Source organism: the organism of the source record quoted next, unplaced genomic scaffold, assembly GCF_019419815.1.
Source record: "Pyrus x bretschneideri cultivar Hongxiangsu unplaced genomic scaffold, Pyrus_bretschneideri_v1 Contig1, whole genome shotgun sequence".
NCBI lineage: Eukaryota > Viridiplantae > Streptophyta > Magnoliopsida > Rosales > Rosaceae > Pyrus > Pyrus x bretschneideri.
The window spans coordinates 13,322,601-13,350,446 of NW_025999390.1; the positions used below are offsets into that span (position 1 = coordinate 13,322,601).

The 27,846-nt window shown below is 37.9% G+C and overlaps 5 protein-coding genes across 8 annotated transcripts; all 5 read right to left on the reverse strand.

Moving 5' to 3' along the window:
• Positions 1-387: 387 nt before the first annotated feature.
• LOC103932557 (ankyrin repeat-containing protein BDA1-like) lies at positions 388-3,107 on the reverse strand. The gene is made up of 2 exons (XM_009342186.3): positions 2,305-3,107; positions 388-1,832 (listed from the first exon to the last, which is right to left on the reverse strand). The coding sequence occupies exons 1-2, from the start codon at positions 2,872-2,874 to the stop codon at positions 981-983; spliced, it is 1,422 nt and encodes a 473-aa protein (XP_009340461.1). The 5' UTR covers positions 2,875-3,107; the 3' UTR covers positions 388-980.
• Positions 3,108-4,442: 1,335 nt separating this feature from the next.
• On the reverse strand, positions 4,443-7,594 carry LOC103932555 (PHD finger protein ALFIN-LIKE 4). The gene is made up of 5 exons (XM_009342183.3): positions 7,017-7,594; positions 6,782-6,814; positions 5,710-5,938; positions 5,085-5,220; positions 4,443-4,923 (listed from the first exon to the last, which is right to left on the reverse strand). Exons 1-5 carry the CDS (start codon positions 7,132-7,134, stop codon positions 4,660-4,662), a joined length of 780 nt encoding a protein of 259 aa, XP_009340458.2. The 5' UTR covers positions 7,135-7,594; the 3' UTR covers positions 4,443-4,659.
• Positions 7,595-8,222: 628 nt separating this feature from the next.
• LOC103932554 (alpha/beta hydrolase domain-containing protein WAV2) lies at positions 8,223-11,399 on the reverse strand. Its single transcript, XM_009342182.3, has 8 exons — positions 11,073-11,399; positions 10,652-10,687; positions 10,408-10,486; positions 10,215-10,269; positions 9,996-10,112; positions 9,685-9,849; positions 9,014-9,257; positions 8,223-8,560 (listed from the first exon to the last, which is right to left on the reverse strand). Exons 1-8 carry the CDS (start codon positions 11,308-11,310, stop codon positions 8,544-8,546), a joined length of 951 nt encoding a protein of 316 aa, XP_009340457.1. The 5' UTR covers positions 11,311-11,399; the 3' UTR covers positions 8,223-8,543.
• Positions 11,400-12,432: 1,033 nt separating this feature from the next.
• LOC103932553 (nuclear transcription factor Y subunit A-4) lies at positions 12,433-15,874 on the reverse strand. 2 transcript variants are annotated; one of them, XM_048587314.1, is made up of 7 exons: positions 15,660-15,874; positions 15,374-15,442; positions 14,349-14,541; positions 13,937-14,049; positions 13,794-13,865; positions 13,374-13,535; positions 12,433-13,180 (listed from the first exon to the last, which is right to left on the reverse strand). In XM_048587314.1, exons 3-7 carry the CDS (start codon positions 14,536-14,538, stop codon positions 12,815-12,817), a joined length of 903 nt encoding a protein of 300 aa, XP_048443271.1. In that variant the 5' UTR covers positions 14,539-14,541; positions 15,374-15,442; positions 15,660-15,874; the 3' UTR covers positions 12,433-12,814. The 2 variants fall into 2 exon arrangements, with proteins under 2 accessions (XP_048443271.1, XP_009340454.2); XM_009342179.3 differs by having other exon boundaries at positions 14,349-14,600; positions 15,660-15,873.
• A 4,275-nt stretch (positions 15,875-20,149) lies between these two features.
• LOC103932552 (phospholipid:diacylglycerol acyltransferase 1) lies at positions 20,150-24,773 on the reverse strand. 3 transcript variants are annotated; one of them, XM_048587319.1, is made up of 8 exons: positions 24,550-24,773; positions 23,962-24,481; positions 23,080-23,302; positions 22,667-22,950; positions 22,237-22,534; positions 21,673-21,932; positions 20,647-21,138; positions 20,150-20,505 (listed from the first exon to the last, which is right to left on the reverse strand). In XM_048587319.1, the coding sequence occupies exons 2-7, from the start codon at positions 24,429-24,431 to the stop codon at positions 20,655-20,657; spliced, it is 2,019 nt and encodes a 672-aa protein (XP_048443276.1). In that variant the 5' UTR covers positions 24,432-24,481; positions 24,550-24,773; the 3' UTR covers positions 20,150-20,505; positions 20,647-20,654. The 3 variants fall into 3 exon arrangements, with proteins under 3 accessions (XP_048443276.1, XP_048443285.1, XP_009340452.2); XM_048587328.1 differs by lacking the exon at positions 24,550-24,773 and adding an exon at positions 23,813-23,864 and having other exon boundaries at positions 23,962-24,075; XM_009342177.3 differs by having other exon boundaries at positions 23,962-24,773.
• Positions 24,774-27,846: the final 3,073 nt, after the last annotated feature.

Consider the following 27,846-nt stretch of genomic DNA (forward strand, 5'->3'; position numbering starts at 1 on the left):
TTAGGCATATGTTCTTAAATGACACAGCAAGGAGGTGGCTAGACACGATTATTTGGTGTTGTTGACCATGTCCCAGGTCAGCCATATACACACACAGATTTTCACATTTCACCAATTTATCACGTGGCAATAGTTGCATTTTTTAATTCCGTATCAAGTATTTGGTGGACGGTGACGCTAAATTTAGGTTTTCATGAAAGAATCTCTCATCTGAAGGACAACATAATCATAATACATTCGTACTAATATAAGTGTTTTAAATCCATACATTTCAAGAGATGAACTTTGGTATAACCGTTTGACTAAAGCAACTCTCACATTGGGTCGACTAACTTAAATCAACTAAACCAAAATTCAAAGAGTACTGTACATTTATGAGAAGTGCCCTAAATCACAATCATCACTGTCATTTCCTTGATTTCTTTTAACAAACAATAATCGTTTGTAAAAATACAAAAATCAGGAATCACACAAATCACATTCAAATCAAAGCTCAAGAACTCCTTATCAACCAAACATAAGATAGCCAAAACCCTACATCTCCAAAGGATATATTCTTCTAAAAAATTTACAAGGACAGAAGATAGAACACAAAACACAGAACAGCATGCCATCTCGGAGCCATGAGGATTCGATTCGTGACCTGCACAATTTGAAAGGCAGCATACAATGTACTTTTATTAACAGAGGAATAGATGTACAAGACCGGAGAGTTTACCCCTTCCAAGTTCCAACCCAAATCATTAGATAAGAAAGGCTACAACTACAGTATCTTCATCCAAATTTGCTGCTAGAAAACAGACCTTCACGCGTCCGATCATATGTTCCATAAAGCTCTGGACCAAAACTTTCTCGGATACTAGTTTGGCACCCCATATCAGAACCAGATACCACACCCGGATTAATGAATTTAGTGTCAAATGCATTTGCAATACTGCAATGATGAGTTGCAAAGCCGTAGAAAACTGAGAGTCGTTCACTTAATCCTCAGTTCTCACCTCTTCAAGTTCATCGTCTACCTCTTTTGGCTTAATATAACCATACTTTCGGAGAATCCATAGATTCATACGAATAACATTGCCAAAGAAAACAACCACCATTAAAGTCAACCATGTCAAAACTGATATCTCGGTTACCTTACGTAACAGGATTTGCACATGTACGTCATTAGGTGACATATGACGGAGAGTGATGAAATAAGTTATTACTAGTGTTGTGACAGCAACCCACATTATGACCATTTGTATCCACATCCATCTCCTCCGTTTGATAGGTAGCCCGCTAACAAGCAGAAGAATTATGCTTAGGGATGTGAGGAATGAGATTGTGTTAAAAATCATGAATAGACCATACTCTTTTCCCTGCTTAGTTGCCATGACAGATGTTCCTACGGTGTGAGGATTCGCCACAGGGTTGCCATTTTCATCGACTTGCAGGTCATCCTGCCAAAAACCTCCTGGCGGGGTTATTGCAGCTTGGAAGGCAACAGTTGCAAGGAGAGATGCCACCACCATCAATGAACTTCTCTTCCTACCAAGCCAATCAGTAGGCTTCTTGTTCCCAGCCGGTTTCATAGAAACACTCACTCTCGAGGACAGTGCTGAGCCTCGATGTCTTGATATCTGACGTTCCTTAGTTGGAGCACGAACCCAGTCGTGCGCAATGTTACATACATCCTTTGCACTCTGAGCCCCAGCACCTCGAAGAGAATCCTCAATCTCCATATCCCTCAAATCTCTAGGACTCTGCATCAGAATGTCTAAGGCGGTAGCGCTGTTTGCATTCAACGCGTTCACATTCACTCCGGTTTTAGACAGCAAGAATTTGGTAATCTGCACAAATTCAAAACACCCTTTTGTAAAGAAAATGCAACTAACACACGAATTCAGTCCCCTTTAAGAGATGCTCATCAGTAGGAAAAGATATAAATCCATTTATAATAAGCCAATTTCTAAACTTTATCAGTATCAGTAGTTTCTAAATGCTACATATTAATGTTTCCGATACGAGTTCTAGTTGAAAACTGAAACGCCTTCCGCCTTGGTATGATTGGAATGGATAAGTTTCCGTTACGACTAATCCATGTTCTACCTTCAACTCAGACAAGATTTCGAATTCGACTTCCATTTCTTGCATCAAACATACATTAATCCTAGTGAATTATCCAATCCAGACATCAAATGAGGCTTAAAGTATCTTCTTTTGCCCCCTGATCCATAACCGTTGAGCTAGCTATCATTAGCTAATATCAGTGGCGCTCAAGCGTTAATCAGTTACTAAGTTAATACGATTCAAATTGCGTACCTCGGTTTGCTTCTTGGCCACGGCAATATGCAAAACAGTGTTACCGTCACAATCCTTCCAATTCACAAAATCATCATCACTCCCAGCTGCCTCGACCAAAACCTTCAACCCCTCCAACCGGTTACACCCGACGCACAAGTGCAGCGCCGTCTCGCCTCGGTCCGTCAACGCCCGAGTCGACTCACTCCCAACTCGGACCAACTCTCTCACTACTTTAACCCGCCCCTTGGCGGCCGCTACGTGGAGCGCCGCCCTCCCGTCTCCGTTCCTCACCGCACACGCCCCCGGATCCGCCAGAACCAGCTCTTTCACAATCTCCGCGTGCCCCTTCGCCGCCGCCACGTGGAGAGGCGTTGACCCATGCGAGTCCAGCTCGGAGGCCAGCTCGGGGTTGCGGCTCAGTAACTCGGTAACAAAAGCCAGGTGACCTAGCATTGAAGCTACGTGAAGCGGCGTCTCGGAGACGCATGAGACTAAAGCTCTGTCGAGAACAAGTGGGTCTTCTGCGATCAGATCTTTAAGCGCCGCAGTGTCTCCCGCCATGGCTGCATCCAGAAGCTTCTTGTCCATCTTCTCCGCTCGTTTCTCTCTTCTGGGTGAGCTGAAAAGTTGTCAAGCTTCAAACTTTTGCAGCCACGGAATCGTACAATATATATATATTCAGATCTCAATGGATGTGGTAGTGTGAAAGCCACTGCTGAATAAATTAAAAAAAATGAAAACCCAGAAACAAAAAATAATATTTTTTGCCTGCAGAAATTGACCAAAAGATCAAAAGTTGAAATTTTTAGTTTTATTGGTCAGATTAAATTTGAAATTTGATTGGTGTTTTAACGAGAGAGATGATGCCTTGCTTTGGTCAAACGTTATCAGGTGGAGTCGGGGGGCATTTGGGACCCTTTGGGAATGGAAGCTTCCATTTTTGGTGTTTGACCTCTATTGTGTGAGCTTATCTTGTTTTCGTCTATCTTTAGACTTAAGCTTTTTTGCCCTTAATTTACGGTCAATTAATATTTGATTAAGAATTCATTTATTTCTGTATACAATGATTCAACTCAAACTAATTCTATGATGGTGAGTGGTAGATTAGACTGGTCAATAGAACTACTTGTGTTTGATTCTTTTTTACGTTTCTACACATTGTTGGATGTTAAACGTTATTTATAAGAGATAATGCTAGTTATTTGTGTCATTCGTCTTTTTACTCATCCATTTTTAACTTCCGCATACTCCTTTCAATTTTTAACCGTCATATCGAATGAATTGAAGAATATCCAAATATAGAAATTAAAAAGAGCACGAGAAGCATTACATATAAAGGAAAAGGATCCGTGATCGTGACCGTTTATTGTATATCGTGCGGTCAGTTTTCGTTAGGTACTATTTATATTTAATTTTAAATTTTAAATTTTAAAATGATTTCTGATCGTACGATATATGATGAACGGTCAAGATCACAAAATCCCTAGGAGAAGGATCCGGCAAGGATCCTTTTCCACGTATGAAGACCAAGTGTAGTGAAATGGGCGAGTTCATGATCTAAAACCCCTAGTGCAAGCAACTGTTACAAGGCCAAGAAATCAAATTCCTCTGTCCTTGAGGTACTCTGTTTTCAGGCAAAAGACGATCGTAATCGGAAGCACTTCGTTCCAGCTCGAATTGCCCTTCGGATGGCTTTGAGATGGGAGTCACTTGCAAACGGAATTGTAAGGAGAAACTAAACCCTAAACCCTAATTCACCAACAAATTAAAAAACATGATCAGCTCGCAAGCAAAGGGAGAACTTATTGGTTTTGTTTTTTAAACAAAATATAGGATACTTTATACTAAATTACGAGATTTGCTACTGAAATTTCTTCTTCGTAAAGAATACATGCATGTTTATTATTTTAGTTGTTATATTTATTAAAGGTAATTGGGGAAAGATAATTACATGTTTTCAGAACTATATCAATAAACAAGCCGAGTCGAACTGAATATCACTCTCGCTTGTTTAATTTTTTCTTGAGCTCAAGCTAGGATTGGAAGAATCTTTCCCGCTTGAAATCCAAGACCTCGGAACTCCACTAGAATTTACCCTAAAACTTTCAGGAATTGTTTGAGATCTTAACCTCTTAAGTTCTTAACCCACTAAGAACTGCATAAAACAGTCATAGCATTGCGCTTTATAGATCCTACCAATCACGATACATTATCATCATCCGAGTAACAAGGTCCCGAAGAACAAAGTACTAAGTAGAAGGGTTATGCCACCATGGCTCATTCGCCGTAAACTTTTACTAAATAGTTAGCTTAGCTCTATCCAACACGACCTAATTACAAGAGGGGCGGACGGACAAACCCCATCTTGTAATTTCAAGGCCGGACTCTCTTGTTGCTGCATGACGGGCACTTGTAGTGCTTGATGTGCTCGGCTCTGGCAGGAGTGATCTTCACGCATTTTCCATGGAACCACTTCTCACATATGTCGCAGCAAATCCAAAATTCATCAGCAGCATAGCTCCCCCCGCATGCACCACAGACAGTCTTGCCGTGCTCATCATCATCATCTTCCTCATCCAGGCCCTCGTCCTCATTCTTTGGCGTCACTTTTGCATATTTGACCGATTCAGAGCCTCTCTGTCCTCAGATGGAGAATTGGCAGCAGAAACACGTAATTAATAACCAATGTAAGATAAACCCGTTACAAAACAGAGTGCGAGAGATCAAGAGACACGTAATCACTAATTAAATCTTGTTTCTAGTTGGTTAAATAGACATATAAGAGAAATTCATTTTACCCCTTTAGAGCTTGACTTAGGCCTATGGATGCTATTATTTGAAACTGATGACTTCTCCTTTGACTGTCTCTTTGCGATGACTGCCGTAACCTCGAAGATAGATGGCAGATCATTCATCATATTGAAGAGACGTTCCCTGCACCAAAATTTGCAATGAACTTAGTTAGGTTATGCACAATCTAAATCGGTGTTAAATCCTACCCCCACCCTCAAAATGAATCTGCGCCATCTCTAGGCATCCTAGTACACATCAACAATCAATTTGTGCATTGTTGGAATTTTCTACTGAGATAATACCCAACCAGAAAGTTCATTAATATTACCCTGCATGACAGGTACAACAAAGGCAAATATATACGATTTTTGATTTACAATTCAATTTAGTGCGTAGTTATTGTTTTACGATTTCATTGAAGTTCTAAATCCCCATTTCTATGAGTTCTAAATGCCACATGCTGAATTTGAACCCTCTTCAGAACTTATAACAACTTTATTTCTTGAGATTTGACAACACTAACAATAGGCAAAAGATCAGCGACAACAAGAGCAACTTCAAAACAACCTTATTTTTCATGCATAAAGAAATAAAAGCATCACACATACTCAAGAAGGGAGATCTGCGTACCTTTCAGTCTTGTCAAAACCGAATATGGCACCAAAGTATAAGGCCACTGAAAGCAACCATGCATCACTGTGCACAGCTACCAGGGACAACCAGTCTCTTTCTTGCATTCCATCTCTGGCAAAGTTGATGCCCAAAGCAGGTTCCGGGAGCTCGGGAGGAACTTCTTCAGCAGGTAGATTAACTTCCCATTCTTCATTCGGGAATCCATACAAACAAAGATTCTCCTTGTCTGAAACATTGACGAGTCAATTACCAATTACTTAAACATAATATAGAAACACCAAATTAGGAAATAAAGCAATGCGAAAGCATAAGAGCAACTGCCAACGGAAATATTCAACAGGAATTATAATCTTAATTTACAGATACTAAAATGTCCTTCAGCAAAAAGTTACTGATATAACATATAATTGAAAAATCCTCATCAGCCTGTTCACTAGAGATAAATTATCACACAGTATCTCAAGTACATTATCCAAACCCCACGACGATCTTCCAGTTCCGATGACTAAACCCAGAAAATAAATGTAGTGAAAGCTCTTTTTAGAAGTTATATCTCCACTACAGGCAGGATCCAATCAAATGCAACAAAGTGTAACTAGATCCAAGTTAAATGACCCCAGAAGGTAGGTTTTTGAAACGCGATTACGAAATTAGTACTCTCACTCAAATAAGGAAACCACAGAAATTCTATGACTTTCATCTCAACACAACCAAATCATAAGCATCATGTAAAAATGATGGGCGAAGAACGAAACAAAGAGTAAAGAGAACAAAGCTAACAGGGCAACCTAAGCGGGAGTTTGATACCAATTTATTGTCACATTCTTTAGTGTAAATATATCGTTCTATCAAAAACAAAAAGGAGAGCCAGAAATAAAAGGTTCAAGTTCTAAAACTAGAAAAATAAAGTTAGAAAGCAATAATTTTATAAAGTATTAATTTAGAGTGAACAAATTTAATAAAATTAAAAGGCCATGGACACAAAGGGAAAACAGTAAATAAACAAAAAATTTGACAAAACCCAAAAAAAGAAAAGAAAAAACAAAACAAACGGAGAGAGCCCTCTCACCAGGATCGCAATGCTGGTAAAAATCCTCAACATCTGCACAAAGTAAATAAATAAATTCAAGAAGAAATAAAGTTAGAAAAATGAGGAAAACATTTAGAATTTAGAATGTGAGGAAATTAGAACAGAGCCCTAACTAAACGCCAAAACGTCAAAATATTAACTGACAAAAGTTAAAAATATTAACATAAAATAAAATAAAAATTAAAAAGTAAATTAAGAAAGAAGAGGGAGAGACCAGTGGTGAGAGCTTTGATCAAGGCAGCACGACGGCCCTTGAAGTCGGTGAAAACCTCCTCCACAGTGCGCGGGCTGTACGCTGCTGTTTCTCCTCCTCCTACTACTTCCATCACCATGTCCGTACACTTCCTTCTCTCTCTCTCCCCCCTCACTCCTCAAAGCAAACTTGAGATTAGAAAAAAAGCAGCAAGGAAGGACGACGGGTTATTTAATCATTTTATTTGTGGAGAAGCGACGGCGCGAGCAGAAAGACCCACCAAAACCCAAGTCGAACTTCCCAGCCGAGCTTTCGGATCAGCGAGGGTGATTGGACGACGGGTTAGTGGGCCCTGCGCTTCCCTGTGGGGCAGTTAGATAAGATCTCGTAGGGGCTACTCACGTGTCGTTATTCAGACCGGAAGATCTTGAACCAGAGCTACGTTTGGGTACACGGTGGATACAAGGGGAGGAGCACCACCGGGACCACCAGCTGGCACTGAGACTCAATGCGTTCATGAAGCAGGGCTTTGAATTTACAAATATACCCCTACTAAATAGAGAATGAGATCATGTGCAGGATAAATTTTCTATGTTTTTTTTTTCTTTAACAAAATATTAAGACCAAGCGATTTGGCAAGGAATAATCAAACATAGGACATAGGATGAGGAGTAAAAAAAAACAAAGGAAACTTAATAAAAAAATGTTTGAAAACTTTGAGTTTTAACGATAAAAATAAAATAAAGAGTAAAGTAAATAGTACCATGATTGATTTTTTAATGTAAAAATATAATTTTTCATTAAAGTTTCCTAAAAAAAAAGGAATTGTTATTAACACTTCAAAAATCACATTTGTGAGGAGTGTAGAATGAGATTTTTGAAATACTAATAACAAGGTGATCCCAAATTTCATCACCGCGGAGTTTAAAATTCATTTTGCTTTATTTGTCTCGGCAACAACAGGGGAAAATTCCAGTTTCCGGCAATGAGCCTATTTAGAATCTTCGTTGATCACGTTACCAAGAGGCAAACATACGGTTCACATAATCTCAATCGCATTGTAACCGGAAAAACAAAAAACTCAATCGCATTGCTCGGTTGAGACTCAAAGTAAATCAATAAAAGGTAATTAAACAGTCGACTCCGAATGACTTGGATTTAAACCTAACAATTTTCAAAGCAACATTTGTCCCAACGCACCACAAAAGGGATACAATACAAACGGTCTGATGCACCAACTCAACATATATATTTGCATATATAGTGACTTCTTATTTCATACAATGGGTCAGTAAGAACAGATTAGGCATTGCGCGTGTATGTCAGAAGTCATATAGTATATCCATGGCATTCACATTTTCTCCCAATTGTCTCAAGTTTGTAAACCAACAAAAAATATTCAACAGGGAAGACCTGAATAGTTGCAGCGGTCTTTGCAGAGCGGCCCCTCAAAGAGAGCTTTCAATTGTTGCAGCTTCAGAAAAAGGTACAGATTGTGGTGAGTGAGGAGCCAATCAGATTGCTTGAACAAGTCTAACATCCATCCAATCACTTTGCCCCCACATCTGAGAGTGGAGAAAGAGAAAGTAAATCATTTTGCACAAAAAGAATGCTCGAACAAGTAAATCATTTTGCCCCGACATCTAGGACAACTGATTTTACCAAAAGCAAAAGCTCAAAGATTGACAAATATAGATCATGTAATTTGAAAAACAGTATAAGGAACTTACATCCCAAGTTAATACAACATGAATTTTCACCCCCGCCCCAGTGGTAATTTACGGTAGTCAAATAATTAAGTATTTTAGAACTCAACCAGGCGGTAGTGCCAGCATCCATTCCCAAGTTAATCCTTAAATTACACAGTTCAGTATGTGCAAAATGATCCAACATGAATTTTCCCTCTCTGTTCATAATTCTTATACATTCATTATCTTATGGAGTGTTATTTTCCTTCTTTCAACTTTTGTGTGTGCTCTGTGTAAAGATTTTGGAAGACTTCAGTAACCAAAACTTACCGCTATCAGTGTGAGACGATTCATCATCATTTTTTGCTGGACCATGTTGTTGAAGAAACTCCTGGACCGTTCTCCAATAATTATCACCACCAGTGAGCCAAGTATCCATATGCATGCCAGTGGGAAATTCCACAAAAACACACCGCTTATTATGGGCAGCTGCTTTGGCATACAGCATTTGCATATGGGCCGGAGGAATCATCTCATCTTGCAAGCCGGAGAGAAAGAGGATTGGCTGCTTAACCTGCATTTAGATGGTCACATGTGAGGGGCAGAACATTAAGGTAATGGCAGAAGAAAGGTGTCTCATCACACTTTGTTGATTTTGAGGCGACTGCTATTTAGAAAGGATGTTTTTTTTTTTTTTTTTTTTACATCTTTAAGAATCATGTTTAATGTTACTAACGTTTTCTGAAATGTAATACTGGTGCCAATTTTTACACTCGGTAGCTCACTTATAAAGCACAATATGGTTTTGGTGGAAAATGACTTAAAATACAGTTATTTCAACCAGATATCCTGGGTAGAATCAAACATGGACTGGTACAATCAGAACACTGGAATACGTAGAAAATTGAAAAAAACAGACGATAAAAGTCTACCATATTGTTTCTGTTTATCATGTCTAATTGCAGAGTGAAACAATAAATTCTACCACCAAGAAAGCTCACCTCACCAACGACATCAATTGTACTCCAAGGAGACCGTACGAGAAAATTAAGTGCTTTAGGACCTTTTGAACCACTGCCTCCAATAAACCACTTCAAGAAAGGGAGTAAAACTCCAGCCATGTCCAAAATAGATGTGAAGGTGTTTTCCACTATCAGTGCAGCAACCTGCAAGGCATAAACAGAGAGAAATTATTTCAGCCTACCGACCCAAAAAAAACATTTACGATTTAAGTACCGTAATGGAGGTGAAATTTCCAATACTCAAAGGAAGTGAAAAACATTAAGTTGCAACAGATTTAATAGAGTGATACCTTATCAGGGTTGTTTTTAGTAACCACAGTTCCAACAGCACCCCCAAGTGACCTTCCAAAGACAACTATTCTAGATGTGTCAATGTCAGTCCTCTGAGAAAGATGATCCAATGCAACCTAACAGACAAAAAGAAAAAAAGAAAGAAAGAAAATCATACAAACAGCATTAAAATATAAATACAGTAAGAATCATAATTCAACTGTAAATGAAAAGCATACCTGAGCATCTTTTATGATCCCATGCTGAGAAGGATATCCTTCACTTGCTCCATAACTGTTTATATCAATGAAGATTAGCATCTTAGTATGCATACACCAACACAAATTTTCTTTCCAACCATCATATATTGCTCCCAATTAAGCTGTTGATACAATAACAAAGCAACAAGACAGAAACACAGTAGGCACATACCCTCGATATGAAAGCATGAACACGTTACATTGCAATTTCTGTAACATTATCCGAACCATTTCGAGGCGATGAGCAATGTCTACAGGTCAGTGGTCAAGGCCAATAAAGCATATAGAACCCTCAATTCCCCACTAAGTTCATGAAATTACATGTAAACCAGAATGAAAAATCATGAAAACAACGCACAATGTCATTGTTTCCAAATTACAATAACAAAGACTGACTATTCTGAGAAAAAGGATACTTCCAGCATTTTCTTGGAAAAACAAGAGGGTTGGACCTGAAAAGCAAGCAAAATAAGAATCTTAGAATCAAATATTGTTCCTTGTGTGCTACGAACATACCGAAAAATTCGTAAGCAGTCCAAAAGAACAGCTTAATTTTTAAGTAAAGACCTAATTACTTTGAGACAGACGAATTTTTAAAAATGAATAGGGATTACTGTGGAATGCATGCATTTCTAGTAAGCTCTAGTCTAAATTAACAAAAACAAACACAATTAGCTAGCTGCTTTGGGTAATTCACTAAGCCCCATAACCGAAAAAACCCCTAATTGTCTCATCAAAACCAAAACCCAATTCCAATTCAGCAGAATTCACAGCTCATCCAAATCAAACAAAACATGAAATTAAAAAACGAATCGGGCAAAGAGAACCGGATCGGACCTCGGCAGTGGGGGAAGAGCTTGATGAACCAAGCGTGGAGGCGAACGCCGTCGGAGGACTGGAGCCAGACGTCCTCGTAAGTGAGGCGTAGGCGGGCGGGGGTAATCGGGTAGGACTTGGTGAGACCCGGCAGGACGGGGACGTAGACAAGCCGCTCCTGGAGGGCGACAAGCAATGCCATGCCGGCCACCACCAGGCCGCCCACCCCGTACAGCAGCGCGTTCACGTACGACACCATGGCTGGGTGGGTGTGTGAGGAGCTTTTTGCTGGGTTTGGGTTTTCGGCTTGTTCCAATCTCCGGCTCCCTTTTTAACTATCTGGAAAGTGCAAAGTGGAAATTTGGGGGTTGAAAGTTCTGATTTTTTTCTTTTAAGGAAAATTTGAAATAAGCCTAATTTTATAGACTATCTTTGGAAATTCAAAAGTCTAATTTTTAGTGATTTTTGACTTTTGAAATAGGTTCAATTTTTAGTTACTTTGGACCTATTTCAAAAAACCCATTTTTTTTAATACATCATTTTCACATTAAAGGAGTAGCAACTTCGGCTAAACCACATAATAAACAACTTGATTTGATATTAAATTCATCATCCATAATATTCAAACATAAAATATCTCACTAGTAGCAGCAGTTGATAATTCTAATTTTTTTTTTTTTTTAAATGAAGGAAATGAACAATGGGATTTGTTTTGGTCAATTTCATTAAGGTGAGGGTGGGGCCATGTAAATTGGTTTTGCAACTTCGTAGTTCGTATGATGAGATTTCCTATGGACTTCAAAGTCTCATTCTCAAACACTAATTTAAGGATTTTTTAACCGTAATCTTTTTTGATTAAGAATGAAAATATAGATTTGACGATTAAAAAAATTTAATAGAAAACATCATAAAACTGATACGGGTCAAGCCAAGTTAGTTGGAGCAATCAGTAAAGTGTTATTTCTCTATTAAAACAAAAAGTCATAAATCAAAGTATTTTAGAATATCATGTTGCTTCCAACAAAAAAATATTATTTTTTCAAATTATGTAGGAAAAATTTGTTTGATACCGAATACCATCATGATACATTGGCGCTATTTTGTCAAGGAGAATACTTGGCTCCATATATGTAAAGGAAAATACTTAATTCTTAATGTTAAAAAGAGAACAATTCGGAACCGTTCACTCTTGTAGACAAATTAAAATTTGACATGTGTGATGTAATGAGTTAGTTTCCATATGTGCCGGCTTGCAAGTTGCAGGTAAAGAGAATTGGGTGCGAGATGCAGGCAATGAGTTGTTATAAGAACGCTTCAGCATCACGTTATCAACTTTTAACCCAGAAAACATCATCATCCAAACTTTTTGAACTCAAAAAAATAAATAAACAAATAAAACAAACTTTATATCAAACCAGCTGCAAGCATAAACCCAATATTATGCAAGGAATTTGCCACACGAATGCAAGGACGTACATATCGGAATCGAATCAAACCAAACTGTTCCTGTGCGACATTCGCAACGTAGCTTTTAGCCGGTTTGAATCAAGGTTAACAACACAGAACTAGAACAAGAGAGAATACATATGAAACCTACGAGATTACAGCATCTCTATATGCCACCATTTCATTAGAAGCACGAAAGGTGGTTGATCTTCAGTTTTCCAATCACCAGTTGTCAGAAAGATGGTAGCAGAGTGAGAAAAGCCAAGGATGATTTGCCCAACCGGTGAGAACAAGATGGTCTTGTTTGTGCTGACCTCTCACCGGACAACAGAAGCAGAGTGCTGGTTTCCAGCATGCATAAACCCGCCATGGAACTCCATTGCTCCACTCATGTGGGGAGGGATGCCTGAGAACCTGCGATCTGCCTGCCGAAAGTTGTCATTTGTGTTGGAAACACTTGTCATGTCTGAGTGGATTGCAACACTAGGGAGGAATTCACTGCTTTCCGAGTGATGACTTTCTGTGTCCCCTGTATCTTTCTGATGTACGCTGAGAGAGTCAGAAACGTAGTGGGTGCTACTGGAGGCGTTCTGGTCTGATTGCCGCTTTGTGCTGAGAAATCGTCCACCAGAGCCCCTTACCCTATTCAGGGCATGAAGATGGCGAGACTCGTGGAGATAAGGCTGCATTGATTTAAAAGTGTCAAGAAACATGGGTTAAGGCATGGTTTGGATCGATGAGGTATCATTGGTTACACAACAAGATCAGGATGAGTAACATGAGATTCTGGTCTCCAAACTATGAACACAAACTTCCATACAGAACCAAATGCAGCAAAGGAATCAAATTGAACTATGACTTGGTAAGCGTACATACCTTTCGAGATTTGAGAAGTTTGTTTTGAGCCTCCAACTTCGCACGGGACTGTCTCCTTCTGAGGATTCCACGGTACTGTTTTGCATTGACATAGATGGGTCCATCTTGTGCCAGATCAGGAGGCAACGGAACTCGTGTAGGTACGATCCCAAGCATATGGGACTGCATTAAGTTAATTTCCAATTATACGCTCATAAAAGGTGGTGACAATCACAACAAACAAGAAAAACTAATAAATATAATCTGGATGATGGAGCTCAGACCAACATAAATTGGATATAAAACTTGTTTGTCCAATCAGATGAAAAATTGTAGAATATAGATTCATCTTAAACAGTTAAAAAAAAACAATTAGCCGCATTTCCTTAGAAGCAATATGGGGAAAGAATCTAATCAAACACCAATGGAAACAAAACTTACCATAGCCTGTGATCCATATGCAGTCGCGAACCCACTGAAGTAAGGGCCAACATAAGGATATGGTATGCAGCCCTGGAAGAAAGGAGATGTTCAAATTAGGAACCATCTAACGGTTAAATTCTGGGTATAACAGCTCCACCTACCACTACATTGCTGTAACCAACTTGGGAAGGGTTCGACATTAAATCTTGATTACTCGGCAAGAAAACTGGCTTCAGTTTCCCATCAGCACCCTTACCATATGTTTCATCTTCGCCTGTGTTCAAGGACAAGAAACAGAAGAGAAGAGAACTAAGTCCACGAAAACAAGGGGAACAAAGAATGCTTTAATGGTAAGCATATGAGCTAAGTACAAAAGGGAACTATGTCTACAGAAATTTCACTTCTTAAAACAAACTTTTTATATCAAAAATTTGTTTATTTTTTTTTTTTTTTTTTTAATTTCATTACAACAGTGTACTTTAGAAATTTGATACCAAAAGAATGTGTGCAAGATATTACGATAAGATCATAAACCACGAGTTTATATACCAGATTGTGATGAATTGCACTGACCTTGAGAGTGACCAATTGATTGGGTTGTGGATGATGATCCCTGGTCTGTTTGTAGTTGAAGTCCTAAATGCTTTGCGTCATGATGACCTTGTGGCGGAAATACCACTTTGAAGCTCACATCCTTGGATAAAGACTCTGAAATTTGTCGTTCACTTGGATTCCACGACATGGAATTAGTATAAAGGGGCATTGCCTGGACGGAAGTTTGATTGAAAATGTTCTTGTTCAAATTTTGAGTCGGTATAGATGATTCTATCGTCGTGTCCCAAATTTTATGCAAAATCAAAAAGATCCTTAATAAGGACATAAGTACTACCTTGTATTAAGGACACTTACAATTATCTACTCAGACTAAATACACATACAATGGCTAAGTATGCAAGCATTCGATCGCCTTGTGCATTATAGCACGCGAGCAATTACACCCATGAACATGAATGAATATCACAAACAAACCAACATAAGAAAACTCACTGATAAATTGGAACCATCCAACAGATTATTCTATCTTAATCACTTATCCAACAAAAGCCACAGTATCTCTCCTACTTCGAATCAGATTTATATCAGCAAACGAAGCATTTACAGCTAATAAGTTGGTAGTCCTGTTTCTACCTTCTAAATGTATCAGACTCCGCATGCTAAGAACACCAAGAAGTGGGTTTTCCAAGTTTATACAGATTGCATTTAATATCTCAACTACCATGTAAGTAAAAAACAAGGTTTGGAAAACCTGATGGAAAATGTCAGTAAATATTACAGAGAAGTTTACATGCAGTACCAGCATGCAACAAATTAGACCAATAAAAACAGATAAATGAAAAGACTTCGAGATTTCCAGACCAACTCCAATCATACCAAAAAATAAAAAATTACAAAATATATTACTCTCCCCATTACTCATTCAATCCCACCAGAACAAAGCATTGTCCAGAAAAGCCAATAATAAAAGAGGAAATAAGTAAAATTTAAATAAAAACAAATAAAATGCAGAAAAATGTACAAAAATAGAAATAAAAACATACCCAAAACAGGTATGAAACCAGAAACTGATGAAGGAGACAACTTTACTACTTTCCCATCTTCAGAAACACCTGAAAACAAAACCAAATGATCTCAAAATCTACATGCAATCAGTAAAAAGCAAACAGAAAGCAACCCACTTGGATTCTACACCCATAATTAAATAAATAAAAATCATCATAAAATAAATTAGCAGAAAAATAAAACCCATAAATGGAAAAAGAAAATAGAAAGGCAAGAGAGAAAATGAAGCTATAGGAGTGAGAGAAAAGAGAGAGAGAGAGAGACCTTTGGGGTCTGGTAAGGGATGAATGAGCAAAGAATATAAGTGTTGGGAAGACCTTGGACATGTCTCCTCTCCTCCAACTGTCTAAATAAAACACTTTCTCTCCCCTCCCCTCCTCTCCTCTTCTTCCTCCTCAAAGACTCACTCTCTCTCTCCTCACTCTATATTTTCCTTCCTTCTTCACGGGCTTTGCTGCTGTGACAACACAACACACACAAAAACGTGATCCTAAATTCCTGATTAAAAGCACTTGCCACCCATCTCTCTCTCTCTCTCTCTCTCTCTCTCCTTTTCTTGTATTTTTGAAGTTTTCGTCCTTTTCGTCTTCTCCATTGGTGGTGGGCCCATTCGCACCCTCAACGTTTGGCTGCATACACTTTCCCTATCACAGCCGCCCTTCACTGTTTTTCCTCACTTGTTTTCCACGAGAAGATTTTTTATTGTGACGGAAATATGGACGGTACATCATTTGTTTTTATATAAGTGGTGAGAAATTGTATTTTTCAAATTATTAACTTTTTAGTAGACATATTCTACCATTGGTATAATAACACGTAGTCTACTATCCCGTATTTCAATCACACTAAAAAATCTCTCTTTTCCCACGCCTACATTTCCCACTCGCCACCACAAAAGTGCCCGCGTTATTTTATGTTACACTTTTATCCATTAGCATAGCCAGTATTTTCAAATAATGAAGTTATAATATCAACTAAAAAGGTTTATTAGGCTATTTCGTCGAGCACCTAGTAAACACCTTCTAATTCTTGTCAACATATGTTGAAAGTTTATGTCGACATTTGTTGAGGCTTATTAAGAGTGAATGTAGGATATTGGAGAGTTGTAATTTGATAGAAGAAAATAAAAGACGTAGGAAGAGGAAGTTGTAATTTAATTTGTCTTAAATGTTTTTAGAAATCAAACACAATATACAAACAAATATATAGGATTTTTTAAGTTGTTGGGATTAAGTACTGGTTTGGTACTGAGATATTTTTATAAAAAGTGGGTATAAAAAAACTGAGCTCAAAAAAGTGTTTGATAAACACTTAAAAACAGCTTATTTTCACAGTTTTGAGTGAAAAAAAAAGCTAAAAACGTGAAGCAGCAAAAATGAGCTTATTCTCACGGCACAGCAGAAACAGTTTTTTTTTTCAAAACATAGCAATACCAAACCAGCTCTAAGGACAATCAAGATCTTATGCTGACTCTGTCGCCGCTTCTATTTGACTGGAAAATGTTTCTCACGCACCGCCGCGGCAGAGTTAGCTTCCGTGAAGATTCTACAGAAGAAATTATATCTTGTTTGTTTTTCAAATTTGAAAAATATAAAAATATTTAAAGTATGCTTATATAATAAATAATAAAGAAAACTAATGAAAATAATTTAAAAGTTTTGAGTTTTAACGATAATGATAAAATAAAGAGTAAAATAAATAGTACAATGATTAACTTTTTAATATAAAAATATAATTTTTCATTAAAATAAACAATATTTAGAATTTTTCATTAAAAATTCTATTAGATAATTACAAAGTTAAAAACACGTCAACCTAAGACGTGATTAGGATGAGGTTTAATATTTTTTACCCAACGCACATCATTCAGCCACCTAACAACCACATTAAAAGCATTATACTTTTCTTCAGATGAAAGGGAAACATAAAAGATCAATCAAAGCCACTTATTAATACGATCTGATAGTATTATTATTTATTTAAAAGTAAGAAATTTTAAGTTTGAATTTTATGGATAACTAATTCGATATAAAATAAAAATTTTCATTGTGTGGCTTAACCAAACTCTCTATCATTCTAATGTAAAAATATCAATGTACTAAAAAAATAAAATAAAAGATCAATTAAATATTGTTTAATTGTTATATTCAAGATGAGGATAAGATGGAAAAAGCTGGTGTTCGAGTTATGATGTGATAGCTTTGTTTTTTTTTTCTTTGACTTCGACCTGCTTTTTTAATATCCAATGCAGTGGAAACAGATAACATCAACGACAAAACTCAAACAGAAGCGCAATGATTCTGGCTAAACTTAATCACGTCCAAATGTCGAAATAACTTGACGACTATAATCATCAGAGTGCAATGTGATGTGCGCCGACGACCAATGACCAATGACTGCTCAAATCATCGCGATAAGTTTTATGATTATATGAGATGATATTTTGTGTAATATTAGACGAATTAGGATTCTCGCTCTTTCTCTTTCATTATTTCCTCTTACATTTTTTTTTAATAAAAAATTAATATAAAATGTTGATGTAGGTTAACGTGACCCTTCAAATAGGAAGGGAGAGAATATGAGAGAATCATACTCTGTATTGGACTCCTTAAATCAGTACAGTCATCATCAGAATGCAACATGAAAATGTCACGCCATCTCTCTAGTACTGCGCCTATCTTCAAACAAGAGTCTTGAAAGTTATAAAAACCCGCTTTCTTGTCGGAAGTTTCGAGCATGAGCTCAGCATCATTGTTACAAAGAGCACGAAAAAATTACTTTTATTAAGCGTTTTGATGAGTAGGAATTTCTCATTATCACTCTATATCTTTTTGTTATAGTTTTGAATCGCTCGTAGTTCTATAAATTCTTCGTCTTTCTTGCGAATCAAGGCAAGTCGTTCTCTTTGTATTACTTATAAAGTACCGTGATCATTTTCATAAATGATTCTATATACTATCTATGAGTGTTCTAATGTAGTTTACGTTAAATTTAATATAATTAAATACTATGTAAACTTATTTTTGACCTAAATCTTGCGTAACAAGGTAGAGGAAATGTCTCATGAATTTTTAGTTGCACGGTTGCTGATTGTGGCTGGAAATGCCTTCTACCGGACTTTCTGTAAGGCACCGAAGGAACCGTCCGATTGTTGGTTTTCCATTACCCATAACTCCATGAACTCTTGGTCTTCTTTGCGAACCAACGCTAGACGATCTTGGCAAGCGGCCGGATTGTACTTCCAATACTTATCATTGCGCACTGGATGCGGTAGGGCGAAGGTTTTCCAAGTGTCTTTGTCTTGGTAGAAAGCCAGTATTTGATTGTTGGTGAGATGCCAGTAAAGCGCGCGGCACGCTGAAACAGGTGACTTGGTGTCGAAGAAAACCCTCGTAAGGTAAAATCACATCGTTCAACTGCTTCCAAGACCAAGTGTTTGAATCAAGGACCCCACATCTAAGGTGGTATTGATACGAGGGGTTGGTCTTGGGCTTCGATAACCAAATAATCTTAACGTTTTTTAAGATTGACATAACTTTTCACATTAGTTCTGAGATTTGAAATCGATAGAAGTGATCCCTAAGTTTGTCCACCGTTAATCATTTTTATCATTCTATGAAAAATCTCCGTTAAATAAGAATAAAATGACAAAAGTACCCTAATTTTTTGTCAAATCATTTTGGCTCTTTGTTTATTAAATTGAAAGTATTTTCGTCATGTTGATCCTTAATTAACAAAGATTTTTTACAAACTGACCAAAATGATTGACTATGGATAAACTTAGGGACTACTTCTACCGATTTCAAATCTTAGTAACCAAGGTGAGGAGTTATACCAATACCATGTTGGCTAAAAAGCTACTCTTAAATCAAGTGCTCAAAACTGGGTTCGAATTTGAATTCAACCTCAACACAGCGAGAGCAATGCCCTCATTAAAATACCTAATCTTAGGACTGGTTTGGTATTGCTATGCTTTGAAAAAAAACTGCTTCTGCTGTGCTATAAGAATAAGCTCATTTTTGCTGCTTCATGTTTTCAGCTTTTTTTAACTCAAAACTATGAAAATAAGTTGTTTTTAAGTGTTTACTAAATACCTTTTTGAGCTCAGCTTTTTTTGATACTCACTGTTTATAAAAGCACATCTGTACCAAACCAATACTTGGACTCTGGTATATTTTTCAACGGTTGAGTATTAGGAGCGGGACAATGACTCTCTCCCTTCTTTTTTTTACTTCTCCTTTCCTCCACTCTTGTTCAAATGCTCAAGATTTCATTTTGTTTTTTTATCTTTGTAGAGAGAAGAAAAGAAAAAAATTTGTGAGAGAAAGGGAGGGAGGGGAGAGAATCCCATTCGTAGGAGCGCAAACACAGCAGCGAGGATCCTTATGGTTTTTATGGCTGACACCGACTAGCAAACCTCGACTGTCGGCTTCAATCCGGTATGGAAGAGGTGAGAACCAGAGTGAAATTTATCGTCAATAATCAGTCCTTCCTTGCAACCATATATTTAATTTTGATGAGTTCAACAATTAAAATTTGATTTCTGATCGTTTTAACCAATTTCTTAAATTTACTTACCCATTCTAACATGATTAAGTAGTTTAAAATTTCTTCTGATAAAAAAAAGTAATAATAATAGCGATTTACATTTAAAGAAAAGAAAACAGAAAAAATCTTCCAGAAGGTTGTAAATATGTTCACGAAAATATCAAAGGAGGAGGAGCAGTGAAATACTACATAATTACAGATAGAAGAACTGAAGAAGCAATACATTAATCAATTAAATAATTTATTTGGCAATATCCAACAAATTAATTGAATATCCCAAATTACAGGGAGCTATATATCAACTGCAAAAGTTAGCTACCTGAATTGGTAGGATCCCGGCGTGGCGTGGGATCCGATCCTTGAAGCCGTTTCGGGCCTCGTTGAAGCCATCAAGACGGCAGAGTAGAGATAGATGACAACATAATCTTGTAAGTGTGTGTTTCAGCAAAATTTGCGGTTCATTTCTTAGGCTTCAAGGGAAAAACATGAACTAGCACTATAATCACAACCGCCAGTTTGGAAGACGATAATTCATCAGTTGTATCTTGATGCACCGGATTACCTGAAACAAAGGTTGAACGAGGCAAGTGAACACAAGAATATAGTATTCCGCCTTCAGACAACGTAGCTTCAACCCTAATGTAGGTAGTTTGAAGAGATAAATGGTGCAAAGGCGTGAGAGAGAGGGAGCTTTATAACTCACCATGTAAATCAGAGATCTAAGTTGATTCTTTCAGACCATTTGAAAATATCAGAGTGCACTTTGTCCCCGCCCAATTCCGGTCCCGTGGCACCTGCTGCCACTCTTAAAACATCCTCGATCAAAGCAAAGTTTCCCATTATGTCAACATGAGCACCACTTTGGGTGCCCCGGCCCTCTAGAAGATTAGCTGGAGGGGCATGATCATACTCCCTTATGTAAGTAGGGATGCCCGCAGGATTGAATCGTGTCTTACCCCTCCAACCTTTAGCACACATGAAGCCCGCACTCAGAACAGGAACAGTTTCATCCCCATCAGCGGAAAAAATTCCACCTTTTAAACAAGGGTCTTCACTTCCACCCTCTGCTGAGTTATCTATCTGAAAGGGAATGTAGCATTCAGCACTAGGAGTCAACTTGTATACATATGCCCTTTCGGTCGGGATTCCAACTCCATACATAGAATAGATCTCCATGTCCGGAGCATTTGGTAATCTGCCCAAGCAGTCAGAAGTTCACGCACCACACTAAAATTGTTTGCTTAAACAGTGAACACAAGCCCAGAATAACAGCTAAATTAACAATGCATGAACAAATGAAGCGTTTATTTTATGATAATAAGAGCTGGAAACTTAAGTGTATAAGGCTTTTTGATCGAAAATGGGAAGTTTGACTGAAACATACAGGGCACGTTTGAAGTGTGACTTTTTCACACTTTGGGTAAGCTTTTTTTTTTTTTTTTTTTTTTTTGGAAACACACTTTGGGTGAGCATTGGACAGGAATTTCCCGAAACCACCGTAGTGAATATTTTTACTACCTTGGCAATACTTAAGGGTTCATCATGAAGCATGTAAGGGCATTGGAGAATGGTGCGTACAGATGCAATTAAAAGCATTAATATTGACTAATTAAGGATCACCAAAACATGGAAAACTAGATTAAGGTTAATATATGACTCACTTTTTTTTTTTGGGGGTGGGGGGGAGGGGGAGAACTGATAGAACAACACAAAAAAGACGAAAACTCACTTTGTTTCTAAGGGATTCGACCAATACTTGTAGTGTTCATATTTTGGGTCATCCAAATTGGCGGCAATCCCATACGAAAAATGATTATCCCCACGTGCCATCAGCTTAGGAGCAACAAAATGAAACAGATCCAAAACTGATCCTGCCGTGTAGACCTTGTAATCTGCAACGGCTTTGACACCACCAACACCCATTTCATGGTACTCTGTCCATACATCACAATGGGTAGCATTTGCAAGGTAATTACCCTTCACAGCGTCCTGCCAATCAAGCACAAGTCAAATTGAGACACGTTAAACAGTTACGATAGTATTTATCTTGCGATTCTAAGAAAAGATAAGACAGTACACATCTTGAAGATCAAAATGAATAGGTAAACTATTAAAAAATGGTACGAGGGACCATTAGAAAGAGCACTGACTACATTGTGCAATCCCATTTGAAGATAGCACATATATACATATAGAAAGAGAGAGAGAGAGAGAGAGAGAGAGAGAGGCCATAATACTTCTAACGGAATGCCTTCCACATTATGGTTAATTCTACTTGAGAACAGAGAAATACCCTAAAATCGATCCTCTCAATCTTGGAGGAATCTGCCTCTGCTACATCTTTCCCAAACGATACAATCCTCCCATAGTTTACTCTGGTTTCAACTTCACTGTTTGTATCCTTATTCTTCACCTTCTTTGCACCACAATTGCAGTATCCTTCAGGTGACCAATCAAGGCCACCCCAAATAGTGTCCCCGCCTTTTGGTATCATTGACATGGTTGCATCCCATGTACGGGTCATTCGCATCAGATGTTGTAAGGTTTGGAGACCAAAAACATCCTTATCCAAAACACCTGGTGCAAAAGCCCTGTAATAAAGATTAGCGTTTGATCAAGGGCCCTAAGTAGGGAAATGTTTCTAGCAGACTAGACAAATCAGGATACAACCATAATTCACGCTTCTAGCAGACTAATATGTTGTGTAAGTAAATGCGAAAAACCTGGCAACTGCAATATCCCTGGCTTCCATAGAGAAAATTCCCGCAAGGGCTTTTGGAACCCCTAGAAAGGGTCCACCAATGTTCATTAGAGCTTTAATATGCTTCGCACACCAATCTGACCCACCCCCACCACCCATTGGTCTTGGTGCCTCAACCCACTTCATGAAATGCAAAAAGTATAGAACACCCATTGAGTGAGGAATAACAACCACCTTGTTACCACCATTTGAGGCTACCATAAGCTCTATGTGACTCTTTATCCTGCTTAAAGTTTGGTCCCTAACCTGACAGAGGCAATCAAGCAGACAAATAAACAAAAGCCATTTTTCATGGTAACATCCATCATGCTACGATGAACGAAGAAACCTGATGAATTTCCATTACAGGAAGCTAAATGGGCTACAAAACAACACCTCAGTATTTTGAAATGATATTCTCCAATCATATGAAGCCATATACATTGTTTTCTCTTCATACCCTATGCGAGCCAAATTTGCAATTAAAACTGCCCAGACAAAATAACCTGGTGCAAAGTAATCAGCTGCCACAAGGCCCGAAACAGGCCTGACCCTTACACCGGGAGGGTCCAGTCCAGTTTCATTATCCAGAGACATGTGCTCAACCCAGCATAACGGTCTGCAAAAGATGAAAGGAAACATGGTTAACACGACGTATGTAAGATTCAATTCCACCAACAATGTTCTAAAACTTCAGAACAAAAGGGAAATTAACTTCGATCAAGGTTATACACCCCAACGATTAATGTTTAGAGCACAAAATAACTCATATCTCTTTCTGATATATGAAGGCAAAATGGATGAGAGTTCAACATCCACACTCTAACAAGCACCCTAATACATTTTCTTCACATTCACAATTCAAAAAGTTTCTCAATCTACTTATATACCTGGCATAAAGTTAAACTAGGTAGCACTATATTTTCAAGACAACACTAACTAATCAACTCACTTTACAGCTTTAAGTAAAAAACTGGTAAAATAAGCAACCTCACCGCATCGTAAACAGCACTGATTAAGGCAAAATCAACTAATCAACTCAAATGTTCACTAATTAAACTGCTTTGCACATTACAGTTTTTAAGTAAAACATACAAAAACCTCATTGTTTAAGGAAAAAAAAAATCACCTTTTAAGTATCAAACACAATACCCTCCTCATATGACACCATTCCTTCTAAACTACACCAAATTAACTAAACAATCAACAAACAGCTCAAAATCCAAAAACCCGAATCAAATTAATCCATAATTAAATACGTTTAGCATGAAAATCCACCTTTTATACAATTCACCAAATGTGCCACCCCACAGCCGCTTCCTAAACAACCCATCAGCACAACCATGCCCTTCCCACAATTCGAGCCCGCCTGTCACAATCCCGGGCACGAACACCACCGGATGCTTCGCCGTGAGCCCCTCCTTCCTCAATTTCACCCCCGGCGGGTCCGTCATGGGACCCGTTATCGCCTCCGTCACGTACTGCGGAAACGAGGCGGGCATTGCGTTGTAGAGGAAGAGCAGGAGCCACCAGATCGAGCATATGAACCCAATGAACCAGCAGCAGCTGTCGACGCACGACCACTTGTGCGGCTTTTCCCCGCCATTTTTCTTGTGATTTTGCTTTTGCTGCTTCTGCGCTTGGGTTTCCTTTTCTTTCTCGCTGTTGTCGTCAATCGGCGGAGACGGTGGCTCTGAGTCGGAAGCGGCTTTTCCCTTCCTCCGTCTAAGAAACGACATCGTTTTCATAACGGGAGAAAAATGTGCGCGGCTTTAAATGCTCTCTCTCTGATGAGTAACTGGGTTTTTTATCTGGTCCCCGGTGCTCAGCGAAGCAGCTGATCGAAACCCAAATCCCGAGAAATACGGTTACTATATTTATACACGGCGGTGGCGGTGGAGGAGAGAGGTTTTTGCCGGCGAGTGGCGATGTGGAGGCGTCTGATTGGCTGGCGAACTGGTTGTGTACTTTTGGTTGGGTGTTTAGAAAATTGGAGGGACTGAGCCTGGCAGTACCCGACGGCGGTTTAGTTGGGATTACGTTTTCCTTGCTTTGAATCTGTGTCATAGCGGGCATGAAAAGAAAAATTAAATTACTAAATTTGACTTCTTTATTTGAGCAGAATATTTTGTTTTAGCTACTTACATCTATGTTTATATCTTACATACTTTTTTTAATTTTTGACCGTTAAATTAAATGAAATAAAAATAATTAGATAATGAAAAGTGTGTGAGTAACAACGTTTTTATTTTTTATTGGGTGATGAGCAAATAACATAATTTTCAAGTCCTTTATTACAATATAATTATCTCTATAATATTATTGGCTTTTGTTATTTGGAAAGTGTTATTGGCACTTCAAAAATCTTGTTCTACACTCCTCACAAGTGTATTTTTCTTTCCAAATATAGAAAGTTTGAAGGGTAGGATGAGATTTTTTGAATGTTAATAACAATTCCCTTGTTATTTTAGTACTTATTTTTAGTAATATTAAGGAGGTTGGCAGTTTCCATTAAAAAAAAAAAAAAAAAAAACAAAGAAACAAAAAAAGTATGTTGGCAGCTCTAAGGTTCAACAACTTCGAAGAAAAATCCAGATCAAACAATATGGACTATACAGTTAAAAATAAAAATTAATGAAAAGAGTTTCAAAATTTTGAATTTTAATAAAGGACATGAAAGTTGGTGATTAAATTATTATTTAAGCGTAAATAAATGTGCTCATTCCTATTAGTGACACATAATTTAATTTGCAAATTTTGTATACAAGTTTAGTTTCCCTAGTATTACCTTTAGGGCACGTTTGTTACACCTCCTTAGGAGGGATTGGCTTGGACTACCTTAAGTAGGACTATAATACTACGTTTGGTAGGTTGTGGGACTAAAATAAATGGGACTCGCCTCGACTACGAGTCCCTACGCGCTTCGCTAAAGCTCTCAGCCTAATCCCACGCTTTCGCTTGGTATTAGCAAGGACTAGAAGAAGGAAACCAGGCCGACATCCAATCCCCAGTTTCGCTTGCTAACCCCCCCCCCCCAGTCCCTCCACGCTCCGCCTTCTTCTGCGGAGCCGTCACCATGGCCCGGCCGTCGGCAGTGACCCACCTTCATCTTTTGTGCAACCAAGATTCGGTGTCGTCGAAGCCACCTAAAGGAATAGCGCTGCAGTCGCACACTTTATAGCATTCTTGGACCTTCTGGAGTTCTGGTTTAATTTTGAGTTCTGGAGTTATGGGTTAATTTTGTTTGGTTGGTCGGAAAATTTATATGGATTTGGCATTGCAGTGTGAAGTTCTGGGTTTAATTTTGATGTTAATTTCTTTCATTTCCTTTTTTTTTTTGGGGTTTAATTTTGATTCTGGGTAAATTTTGTTAGGGCCTCAAAGTCTCTTTCTCGAAGGAATATATAGTGTGTTGTCTTTATCTCCATTTTCTAGTGTTTTACACCGCGTTTCCAATTCTTGGTTTAATTTTGATGTTAAATTTCTTTTTTTATTTTTTTATTTTTTTTTATTTTTGGATTTAATTTTGTTTATTTTGGATTTTAATTCTGGAGTTCTGGACCTTTTGATATCATATCGATTGCAATCCTAAAAATTGGAAACTATGAATTTGGCTCCATGTGGCGTTGCATTTCTTTCTTAATTTCTTGTTCTCCTATTAACAAAAAAATTGGGTCAATATTTTAGTCCGACATTTAGTCCGGCACTGCATCAAACATTTCACTAGTTTTATCTTATCAATAAGGAGTTTGACCAGGAATGAGAAAGAGACATGAATTGAGAGGTCTAAGAGGAAAAAAAGAGGGAGAGGGTGGGACGATGAGAGAAGAGGAAAAGAGTGGGACGGAAATGGTAGGAAAAGATGAAGAAAAAGATAAGATCATAATAAAATATTAATAATTTATATATTAAATAATATAATATTAGAATTTGTTATTATCCAGCTTCTTAGTCCAATACTGTACCAAACGCTTCACTAAGTTAGTCCAGTTTAGTCTAGTCTAAGCCAGTCCAGCTTAGTCCTTGAAGCTAATCCAGTCCGAGATAGTCCGGCGCAACAAACGCCCCCTTAATGGAACATCTTAATAATTTTTTTTTAATAGTTAAGACAAAATCCAACATCAAACTACATCAATTAGACTGGCCCAACCAAAATAATTGACCGAGTTTTGATTTTTTCCCTCATAATTTTTGTTCAACTCGTCTTATTTTTTTCATCCCGTGATCAATCCCTCTCATTTTCTTCTTTTCAATTTTAGATTCTTCATAAGTCTTTCATACAGTAATGAAATTGTGCAAGGTCAGAGGCTACAAATTTGTGTTGACGCTCTCTTTCTTCTAATACAAGACCCACAAGTTAAAACTCAATGTCTAGGAAGGTCGAGCTCTCCAAACGTGACGTTTTTCCGGCGTTTTTTTGCCAATTTTTGACCAAACCTAACTAAATTGATCGTTAGCTCAAGATAGAAGTTTGATCCTCTTCCTCAAAATTGGTACTTTCATATTTGGTTCTAAAATAGTGGTAGTGTTTAAGTCTAAAAGTAATAGCAGTGCCAGTGTTTAGTTCTTAAAATAGTGGCAGTTTCAGTTTTAAAAATAATGGTAGTATTTAGTTCTATTGGATATGTTCAGTTTTATAAATAGTGTCAATTTTCAATTCTAGAAATAATGGTAGTGTTCATTTCTAGAAATAGATACAGTCTTTTGACAAATCTGAGCTAACGCCCGTTAGGGCAAAGGAAAAGGTACAGTATTTGGTGCTTGTAAAACTTTGGGATTCGAGAATACCATCCAAAGTCACACTGCAAGTCTGCACCTTCATGTGACTTGTGTTCTAGATGCGAATTCAGATTTTCTTCAGAGCCCTTTTGTGAAAATCTCAGGGATCTATGAATTGTGTCCGTTCATCATACATTGTGTAGTCATAAATCATTTTAAATTTTTTATTTAAAATTGAACACAAACAGTATCTGACAAAAACTGATTGTACGATGTACGATGAATTAGGGGTGGGCATGGGTTGGTTTGGATCGGTTTTGCGCCGAAACTGAAACCAAACTGACCTAGTCATTTGGGCCAAAATTGCAAACCGAAACTGACCAAGTTGGGGCTAAAACCGATAAGGTTGGTTAATCGACAATGACAGATTGTTTTGGGTCGATT